The 11,694-nt window shown below is 36.9% G+C and overlaps 1 protein-coding gene across 1 annotated transcript in view; it reads left to right on the top strand.

The window, feature by feature from the left end:
• The window catches only part of LOC107596673 (chloride channel protein 1-like), a 47,065-nt gene that overhangs the window by 24,207 nt on the left and 11,164 nt on the right, over positions 1–11,694 (top strand). Inside the window, exons 6-7 of the mRNA XM_016287467.1 lie at positions 1,403–1,480; positions 2,491–2,569. Of these exons, the coding sequence (XP_016142953.1) occupies positions 1,403–1,480; positions 2,491–2,569 (157 nt within the window). The remainder of the gene's footprint in view (positions 1–1,402; positions 1,481–2,490; positions 2,570–11,694) is intronic.

Below are 11,694 nucleotides of genomic sequence, written 5' to 3'. Positions count from 1 at the left end.
TCTACAAAACTCTATCCATCTATCCATCTAGCTATCTATCATACTGTGTATCTCGTTCTATCTGTCTGTCTGCCTGTCTACAAAACTCTCTGTCTGTATCTATCTATCTATCTATCTATCTATCTATCTATCTATCTATCTATCTATCTATCTATCTATCTATCTATCTATCTATCTGTCTGTCTATCTGTTTGTCTATCTGTTTGTCTGTCTGTCTGTGTCATTTTATCTATCTATCTATCTATCTATCTATCTATCTATCTATCTATCTATCTATCTATCTATCTATCTATCTATCTATCTATCGGTGTATATATCTATCATTCTGTGTATCTATTGTTCAATCTATCTGTTGCTCTATCCATTGTTCTATCTATCTCGCTGTCTGTCTACAAAACTGTGTCTGTCTGTCTGTCTGTCTGTCTGTCTACAAAACTGTGTCTGTCTGTCTGTCTGTCTGTCTGTCTACAAAACTGTGTCTGTCTGTCTATCGTACTATCTATCGTACTGTGTATCTATCGTTCTATCTGTCTGTCTGTCTATCTATCTACAAAACTGTATCTATCCATCTATCATCTATCGTACTGTGTATCTATCATTCTGTCTGTCTGTCTGTCTGTCTACAAAACTGTCTCTGTCTGTCTATCGCACTATCTATCGTACTGTGTATCTATCGTTCTATCTGTCTGTCTGTCTATCTATCTACAAAACTGTATCTATCCATCTATCATCTATCGTACTGTGTATCTATCGTTCTATCTGTCTGTCTGTCTATCTATCTACAAAACTGTATCTATCCATCTATCATCTATCGTACTGTGTATCTATCATTCTGTCTGTCTGTCTGTCTATCTATCTATCATTCAATCTATCCATTTTTCTATCCTATCTATCTATCTATCTATCTATCTATCTATCTATCTATCTATCTATCTATCTATCTATCTATCTATCTATCTATCTATCTATCTATCTATCTATCTATCTATCTATCTATCTATCTATCTATCTATCTATCTATCTATCTATCTATCTATCTATCTATCTATCTATCTATCTATCTGTCTGTCTGTCTGTCTGTCTGTCTGTCTGTCTACAAAACTGTCTGTCTGTCTATCTATCTATCTTATCGTTCTATCGTACTGTGTATCTATCGGTCTGTCTGTCTGTCTATCTATCTATCTATCGATCTACAAACCTGTCTGTGCATCAATCCATCCTCATTCTCTTGTTCTCATATTCTTCTGTTCATTCATTAGTTCAGTTATCTTGCTAAACGGTTGCATCACTAATTGCGGCTCTTTGTTGGATTCAGAGAAATGAATTTTGTTACATAAACTCTTCTCATAGATTGTTCATCTGCTGCAGTTTTATTGATTCATAACCTCTGTTAACTCCTCAGGGTCCTTTTGTGCATATTGCCAGTATATGTGCGGCAGTGCTGAGCAAGATCATGTCCATCTTCACCGGTGTGTATGAGGTAAAAACCAGCCCCTGTGAGTTTGTTCGCCTGAGTGTGTGTGTGTGAGTGTGAGTTACTCTTCAGATGCTGCTGACCTTAATTGCTGATCTAGGATCAAGTTACCTCTCATTGGCATATAAATTCCCACTCCACGCCACAGCCATCACGAGTTATTTTATGAGTAGACAGATGCCAAAACCTGTCTCTGATCAACAGTTAAGGATTATGATGAACTCCTTTTGAATGTTATACTCAGTTTAATATTACAATTTGTCTGTGTGTCTAATGTTTATGAATTGAAATAAATGCTAGTCATACTAATTGCACATTCTCTCCTCTCATTCCCTGTATTCTCTTTTTATCCCTGTCTCATTGTCTCCCCCCAACACCTCATTATTTTTGTCTGTCTGTATTAATAGTGATGGTATTTTTTGGCATGTGTCTTGGATGTGGGTGTCCTGATGCTGTTATTTTAACCCCACCCAAATTACCCAGAATAGTGCCCATGTTCAGGATCTGCTGGTGTGTGCCTGTGCGGTGGGAGTGGCCACCTGTTTCGCTGCCCCAGTGGGAGGCAAGTCACGCCCACTTTTACCCAGCATGCATTGCTTTGTATTATGTATATGCACTCTATATATTAGTTTAAAACATGATGTTCATCCCTCGCATCTCCTTTCTCTTTTTTAGTGTGTTTATGCTTAGTTGGTATGTGTGTAAAGCTTTGGTTTGCCTTTCTTTGAATGGATCCACACAATTGTGTATTCACATAATCCTTTTGTTTTTCCTTTGCTCTTTATCCATCATTCCCTTTATTTCTCTTTTCATCTGGCTGTACTCTTTCTTCTTATTTTTCTTTCATGTTTACTTCTCTCTTCCTCCCACGCAATGTACCCACTGACATTCCTAATCTATTCTTCTTTTTACATCCCTTCATCTCCCTCCCCTCTAACACTCTCGTTCTTCTTTTCTGCCTTCACCTCAAACTCCCTCTCTCTCTTTCTATCTCTCTTCTGTCTTGGTGTCAGTAGAACCCCTATGGTTACACAGACATACTGACAGTAGGATGTGCTGTTGGGGTGGGCTGCTGTTTTGGGACTCCCCTTGGAGGTAAAAATCTCCCTTTCTTTTTCAGCTTGATGCCTGCTGAATAATTTAGGTCATCAACACTTCACAGTTAAAAGCACCCGTGTGTTATAAATTCATATCCTGTGCATGTTTTATGTGTCTTAAAGAGTGTGTACACTCAGAGGAAAGCTTGATAAAGAGTGTGCCAGAACATTTTAAGTACTTTTAGAGAGTGCATGTGGATTTCAAAAAGTGTTTGTGTGTGAAGCTTTCATAACTCTCTCATTAAGTATTTTTTTAAGATAAAATACTTTTAAAAATCTTAATATCTAAAAAAGAACTATAAGCCACTGGTAGGTTGAATCAAGTGTAAAAAGTGTACACTTTTACAGTAATATAACTCTTATTATTACTATATTATGCTACGGGGCTGTTGAATGCTTGAATCTGATTGGTTGACGAACGTTCTATGGTGTGCAATTATTTTCATGATTAAAGTAGTTCCAGACAGGTCTTGACCACATTACATGTCCATATCACTTCACCAAACGATTTCAGTTATTTCAAAGGTCCTTACAACAGCAAAAGAACCAAAACCCACAACAACACAGACCAAGCAAATAAATACAGCAACCAATGGCATAAGAAAATGACTAATTTTTACCATGTTTTTGCCACAAAGTTACGTTTAATTATGTACGGACAGCACATTTCTCCCTGATCTCTCCCATACAAATGCACACACATAAAGTAAAGACTCCCACGTGCACACAAGGAAACATACACGCGCACAGAAACGTGTTGTCAGTGCTGCTCTGATGATTTTATAAGTAAAACTCAACTTAAAAGCTGAGTGTCATTTCTCACAAGCGAGGTAATACGGCTCTGTTCTTGAAACAGATGAACTTACAGTTTCGCTATTAGTAGAGACGCTACTGCGAACACTGTTGAGAGACGCACAGACTCAGGTGATTCACGCACGCTTAATCTCTCTCTTTCTCTTTTTCTCTCTCTGTCTGTCTAATAACTTCATTATTAACTGCATTAGTCTGCTATCAACGTCTCAAACCTCCTTACTAGATCTAAAATGACTTTTTGTAATTAGCAATGGATGTGTTGGATGAGATGCGTAAGAAATTAATCCTACTCACAAGAGCGTTTTAAGGACAAAAACCTTATGAATGTCTTTAATACCTGAACAATATTGGAAGCCTGAGGCCGCATTACCACCTTGTGCATTATTTTCTAATAATTCAACGGCCTGTCATCAATTATTTCTTAGACAATGTTATCACTCTTTTAGTGTGCACTTTTTTGGCAGCCTTGGTTCCAGGAGTGTTTTTTTTGTTTTATATTTGCTTGTCGGATTTCTCTACAGAGTCATGGGCAGCGTTGTTTTTCACCAGGAATAACACCATTAAACCAAAGACTGTATAAAAACATGGACGTAGACGCCACCCGTAGTTTTCTGAAGAGCGTTTTTGAAGCTCAAAGTGGGCGGAGCGGGCCGTCGCCATCTTGGCAGCATGTCACTCCCAGATAATCGAAAATGGACAAAAAGGCGGAAGCTGGTTGCTGAAGCCACGCCCACCGAGCTCGACGGCAGTGTCAGCAGCAGCAATCCACCTGCCACTCAAGTGGCCACGCCCTTAATTATGCAGAACTTTAATGCTTAATATAATTTCAACGGATGAGTAATAAAAAAAAATTCACCCACCTCACAGTTGTCATGAAGGGCAAATGGACAGCTATATAGACCAAAATAATTTTTTGAACCAGGCTGTAAACATGTTTTTTTTTTGGTAAAGTTGGGCATTTTAACATGGGGAATCTATGGGATTGACTCCCTTTTGCAGCCAGCCTCCAGCGGCCAGTTGACGAATTACAGTTTAAGTCACTTCCGTGTTGGCTTCACGAGAGAGAGCGGGAGGTTGCCGCTTGCATTAAACAGTTATCTAAGAAATAAGTTGAAATAGTGCGGACTGATAGCTTCAACACAAGTATTAATGACCTTTCATAATTCACAGTGGGTCTGCCTTTAAAGGTTTATAAATGATCAGATTACACTTTATTTTAAAGGGGTCATATGATGCTTTTTTAAAGATCATTATTTGGTGTAACAGAATATGTTGACATGCTTTAATGTTCAAAAAACACATTATTTTTCAAATACTGGACATTATTGTAGGTTTAGGTACCTCTATGCCCCGCCCCTCTCAAACGCTTCGTTTTCTACAAAGCCCCTCCTTCCGACCAGCGCAGTCTGCTCTGATTGGCCAGCTGACCCAGTGCATTGTGATTGGCCGAACACCGCACGCACTCGTCGGAAATGTAACGCCCCTTACCATAATCGCGAGCTTCATCTTTCAAAATAAATGTAAAGACGTCAGTTTTACCATCAGTTCAAGCCCGAAAGGGGTCTGGTGAGACGCACACACACAAGCAGATATGATAAATTAATAGTAAATTAATTTCATGCTACATGTCAAGCTGGCCACTGCTTACTGAGCTCTATAAATGAAATACATTCTACAACATTTATTTCCAGCCCTCAGTTTTGATCAGCCAAGCAATGTTCCAAAAGTGCTGATATACAGTCCAACAGCACTGAGACCTTTTACAGTTTCTGTCAGTCTGCTTGTGCGTTTGCATGTTTCAGACAGACTTTCGGTGGTCAGGATTTTTCAGGGACTTATTTTGCAGGTTATATTGTTACAGCAGTAGATGTCACTAAATTATTCACTCTACTATTTCTTTCCATATAATTGTGTTTCAGTAAACAGACATCATTATTGGCTTGAAGTCACGCAATCATTTCATCATGCTTTATCTTCATGTGTAACTATTAATTGGAGGAAAAAATAGGCAAAGTGTCAGTATTGCATCTACTTAATATTAACAATGTTTATTGAACTGTTGTATATACGCAATATTACACACGCATACTTTTTATAGTTGTAAATATCAGCACTGATATTCAGAACAACTGAATGTTCAAACAAAAAAATGTTTTTTTTTTCCCACAGTTACTATAACAGCACTGTTTCGTACAAACTTTCGTATGGATTTCCCCTTTGACCTTCAGGAACTGCCAGCTTTTGCAATAATCGGGTGTGTGGGTTAGTGTGTGTCTATGTATATGCATGTACAGTATGTGTAGTTATTAATTATGTATATGTGCATCTAAAATTATTGTTGAATAGAATGTATCTTCAAATAGATGCCACAATTTTTGATCTCTAGGTGATGTTTCTAAATGTGTTTGTGTTTGTAGGATCTCATGTGGGTTTCTAGGGGCGTTCTTTGTCTATCTGAACAGACAAGTTGTTCTGATCATGAGGAGACCCACGGCGCTTACACGATTCCTCACAAAACAGCAAGTCACCATTTACACAAACTCATTTTACAAACCAGTTTTAACTTTAAAATTAATTTATTGTTCTATTATTTCTCTTGTATTGCATATGACATTGACAGTGTTTAACTGTCTTTAATTTTTTTAACATAAAAATATTATGATCATACACTATTACAGTAGTAATTATATCTGTGTGGGTTTGTTTGTTGTAGCCGGTTGATTTACCCTGGTGCAGTGACACTAATTATAGCCTCCTTCACATTTCCTCCGGGCTTCGGCCAGTTCATGGCTGGAGAGGTGTGTATTTGTTTGGATATACTATACACTTACATTTTAAGTAGACATCCACAGAGCAGTGTTACTGAGACTTAACCAGTTCAGAAGCCTTTTTTGTTTGTTTGTTTGTTAATGTGTTGTGGCTGCAAGAGCCAAATTTTAAAAACAACCTTTGAGCATGCACTGAATTATTTCGTTTAAAACTAATCTTTTAAAAGTGCACTCAGGTTTTCCTATGTTTCACTTGTTTATCTTAGTAGTTTTTTTTTTATATTGACAGTTTGTTTGGTGAACTTCACAAAAAACATGTTTGTTTTGTTCTTTTCCATTGATGTGCTTGCGGTTGCACTTTGAAGTTGACTGATTTAGTTGTTATTGTGTCTGTTTATGCGTGTACATTGTGCTTGTTATATTGTTTGGTTTGATTGTTTATATGTGCTTTTATGTTTACGTTGTGTAAAGAACTGGCTAAAAGTGCTTTATAAAATAAACATTATTATTATTATTATCTACAGATTATTATCATTATTATTATTATTATTATCTACAGTATATTATTATTATCTATCCCTGCATGTCATGTGTGGGTCTCTGTAATCATGAGTAATTCTTGACATGTTTAAAACGTCTGGTCATGTGACCTCAACATGGTGTCATCCAAATGGGGGTGACTCACTCCATGTAGAATTAAGCAGCTTTTTTTTTATTATTCATCTCATGTGAGTATTTATCATATTACTGATATTTCCAGAAATTGCTTTTCATTTGTTTGTTTTTTTAAATGACTGAGTGCACCTTTCATTTTTGAGACACACCAGTTCCTACACCACTGTAGGTTTTCACTTTCTGAGTATGGCTACTTCATTGTAACGAGCGTTGTAACATTTAGCCTAGATTAGCTAGTTTATTGAAGTGTAACACTGTCATTAAAAAGCTGCTTGAGACTCACAAGGCAGCTGCTGTTTCCCTTCACTGCTACGTCATGAATGAGTCCTTTGGAAGTCTTTTAACATGTGGCGTCTCTGTTTCTCTTTTGTCACACAGCTGATGCCAAGAGAGTGCATTAATTCACTGTTTGATAACTTCACTTGGACAAAGATCTGGGGTTCACCGGCTCCACCCGGATTGGGTCACTCTGCTGCCTGGCTCCACCCACAAGTCAGCGTCTTCATCATCCTTCTCCTCTTCTTCGTCATGAAGGTGCTGGCTTGTTGTAGAAAGATTTCTGTGACCAAATTTCATAATGTATGCTGTGTAAATGCTAATTTCCTTTCACAGTTCTGGATGTCAGCGGTCTCTACTACAATGCCAGTCCCTTCTGGAGCTTTCATGCCTGTTTTTATATTGGGTCAGTCATTCTTTTTTGATTAGCATGTCATGTAACTTTCTGAGACCTAGCAATTAATTTTGGTTATTATATTGGATGTATCATGTTGTTTACATCTCAGTGTCCATATATTCAAAGTCCTGATGCAAGCTTTTATGTGTTACCAAATATTTAGTGGGTATGGCTAGTATAATATTAATCCTGTGAAGCTTGACATGTGAAAAGTTCATATTTTTGCCCAATATCAGGCATTTATGTCTCACATAGCTTGATATAGGAGAATATGGTGCTCATGCTCAAGGAGGAAAAAACATCTCAATTTTATTCAGAGGGCCAAAACTGAGCAAATTATGCAATTTAGTGCAGTTGCTGATATTTATTTGGCCAAAAGTAAGATGCAGTTCTGATAGCTTGTAATGTAAATCAGATCTTTATAACAGTATAGCAGACTGATTACATAAAATGCATATAAATATCCGTTTTCACGCTATGTCTTCTAATAATAACAGTAAATTAGTAAGATGATTTTTAAATGCAATACAATAATGCAAATCATAATTGAATGCAATACAATGATGAGTGAGATCAAGTAATAAAGTAAACCTAAGTTGCTTTAGTCCAGTAAGTATTTATCTTGTAATATTACTGACAATATAAAAGATACTCAGCGTTTACTTCACGAAAGTCTGTAAAGATCACATCAAAATATCATTTTTAGAATGATAAAACTAAAAACTATACTTTAAAAACTATAAAAAAAGCTTTCAATTGCTAAAAAGTAAAAACGATCAATCAGACAACAGAAGGCATGTAAAAGATTGTGTACAACAGGTTTTTCAGCAAAGTTTTGATCATGTTAATTTAAAGGCCTTAGAAACTTGCATAGCAAATATGATATGGTAGGCTTTGCAGGGTAAAATTAATTACATAATGAGACACATATATATTATTTTTAATTGTAATGTGTCTGAAATAATATGATAATGTTTCTGAAACAAGCAGGAGCAGCATTTGGCCGTTTGGTGGGTGAGATTATGGCCACGCTGTTTCCGAATGGAATTCTGTTTGATGGGATCGTGTACCAAATCCTGCCTGGAGGCTACGCAGTGATAGGTCTGCAAAAATTCGCCTTTCCAGCCAATCCTTCACACCCCTAAAATCCAGTTTTACTCTTAAAGTAGCAGATTTATACTTCTCATATGCTTCTCCTTTCAAATTTTCTGCATCTGACCCCCTGCTTCTCCCTGTGTGTGTGTGTGTAGGGGCAGCAGCTATGACAGGAGCAGTCACACACACAGTTTCAACAGCAGTCATCTGTTTTGAACTGACGGGTCAAATCTCGCACATCCTGCCCATGATGGTGGCCGTGATTCTCGCCAACATGGTGGCACAGGGTCTACAGCCTTCTCTTTATGACTCCATCATTCAGGTCAAAAAGCTGCCCTATCTTCCAGAGCTCGGCATTGGCCACATCAGGTACCACTACCAGATCTCTAGAGACTGGTGTAGTTTTAGATGTGATATATCGGATCTGAATTGATGATAGTATCTATGACCTCTTTTCCCTTCAAACAAGATAACCACTTTAGAGGTTTATTTGATGGTTTTGTAATGAAAAAATTTGAAGAAACTATTTTGACAAAATATCTCTCTCTTTCTCTGCATGGCAGTAAATATAATATCTTTGTGGAGGACATCATGGTGAAGAAAATAAAGTTTCTGTCACCTCAGTCCACTAACAGAGAGCTGAAAGCTCTCCTGGAGTCCACGTCTCTCAAAACCATCCCGCTCGTCGACTCCAAAGGTCTGTGTTGGTTGAACAAACCACTTTGTAGTCATATTGCAGATTATATTTCCTATTGAAAAGACCAGTTTAGACCATTGTGAATTTCCTATTTAAGATGGTTGAAGACCTGTTTCTAGTAAAAAACTGTGATAATTGTGTTCAAAATAATAAATAGTCACTTTGTGAGAAGTAAAGTCACAGTTACAGTTAATTATTCAAATTTAGTAATTACGAGAAGCTGTCGCAATTGTGAGCTATTAATTCACTCTGCAAGATATAGTACGGAAACCCATTTCTGTCTCAGAGTTAAAAATAACAAAAGGTAACTGTGAGACGAAGTTAATGATAAATAGTCAGATTATGAAAAAATAGTCACATTTACAAAAAAAAAAATTCTCAGATATGCTGTATAGTCAAATCGAAAGATATAACGTTTCAATCATGAAAAATAGTCACAATTAAGAGAGATGGTTACAATTGTGAGATATAAAGTTACATTGCAAGAAATAGTCACATTGTGAGATATACTGTCACAATTGAGAGAAATAAAGACACAATTATGAGAAAACAGTCGCAACAATGAGATATAAAGTCACACTGCAAAATATATTATTGAAGCCCATTTTCATCAAAGAGTACAAAACTAAGGTAATTATGAGGTAAAGTTAAAAATAATAAATAGTCACCTTATTAGAGCAATTATGAGAAATTGTCAAAGTTGTTAAATATAAAGTCACATTTTGAGAAATAAAATAGCAATTACAGGAAACAAAATTGAGATATAAATTATGAGATATAAATTTACAATGGCTTTTTTTAAATGACAAGGAAACAGCTTCTGTACCATAGCCACACTGCTCATCAGCAAGATTAAATTGGTTAAGCTAGTCAACCAGTATGGTCTTTCTGGTGAAACTGGTTGACCAAAGACATCTTGCTGGTTAAAGCTGGTTCAAAAGCTAGTTAAATATAAAATTCTAGTTAATATATGATTTTTTTTAGCAGGATTGTCTAACATGTGTAGGTGTGTGATGATTCCTTCTGGCAAAAATGTGAAATTGATAAAAAAAAAAAAAAGTCAATTAATTTCCCACGCCCAGAGTCAATGATTCTATTGGGCTCCATTGAGAGATGTGAACTTCAGGCCGCCTCGGATTGGTGGCTCTCAGCCGAGAGGCGGGTTTATAACCGAGGTGAGGGCGTTTCCAGCCCAGGGTCACAGGTCATCTGGGAGTCCTTCGCCTTTGTGGATGAGGAGGTTGGAGAGGAGAATGGAGACAAGGTGAGAAGAGCTCCACAAGTATTATCACACACTGTTTTCCCCAGAAAAACCCCTAAGAGAACATCTTTGTTCTCTTTTTGTTTTGCTCAGAGGCAGATTTGAAGTTCTCTGATCTGACATCAATAAGCAGAGCTTTATGCCAAATAAATGTTCTTTTCTGAAAATCAAGCAAATTATTTGAGTGTACTAATCTTACACTGTTACTAAAATGATTAACAGGGTAACAGAGTCTCTGAAGAGTGTAACGGCCCACTGGGGTCCACCAAAACCACAGACATCTCCACTAATCACACCACATCTGGTAAGTTTATATGTATTGTTACCTGGCAACAAGTTCTTAAAGGTTCTAGCTGATCAGTATCCAGCTCTACACCAATTCAGCTTATAGACCTTGTGTTAGAATGTATTCACGAAACCAATTCAAGCTCATTCATTCCAGCTAAATGTTCACCAGTAGAAGTGTCTCATATCAAAGTTGGCTTGTTTAAATTGAAGCGGCATTCATCAAATCATAACAGGTGCCCTGCAGTCCGTGAGGAGGACGCTTCATCGTCTTTTCTCCTCGTCTTCCTCATCAGGGCAGACTGAACCAGAGGTGTGTTTTTTTAGATTGTCATTTACTAGGACAGTGTAACTTATTGAAGACGTGAGTGGAGTTAACATGAGTGTATGAGTTTAAAACTAGGAAATCATCTACGGCATGCTTTTAATTATCTCATATCCCTCATTTTGTAAAAACAAATAAAATCTTGTGTACTGTAATGGACCAACAAGTTTATTGGCAATACAGTACATGGTTATGGCAGGAGTTTTGATAAATCTTTGCGCAGACGAATGCACAGACGATTTTATGGAAGGTAAATTTGTTTATATACTGTTGTTTACAGTACACATTGTTTCAAAGCAGCTTCACAGACAATGTTTATTATGTCTTAATGTCTTCATGCTTTATAGTCGCATTTAGCAGATTAGAGCTGGCCAATAATATAGTTTGCATTTTGTGACAATACAGATAATGTTGGACATACTTATATATGCAACTTTATATAAAGATCTGGGTGATACGTACATTTTGCATCAAAATAAATGTATTATTAAAAGTTCAGTTCTTGTTCTGAAGCCTGACAGTGCAAGTTTT

This window comes from Sinocyclocheilus grahami, unplaced genomic scaffold, assembly GCF_001515645.1.
Source record: "Sinocyclocheilus grahami isolate Dianchi unplaced genomic scaffold, SAMN03320097.WGS_v1.1 scaffold222.1, whole genome shotgun sequence".
NCBI classification, from domain to species: domain Eukaryota; kingdom Metazoa; phylum Chordata; class Actinopteri; order Cypriniformes; family Cyprinidae; genus Sinocyclocheilus; species Sinocyclocheilus grahami.
Note: the sequence above shows the minus strand (reverse complement) of the source record. Positions and strands in the feature narration are given on the sequence as shown.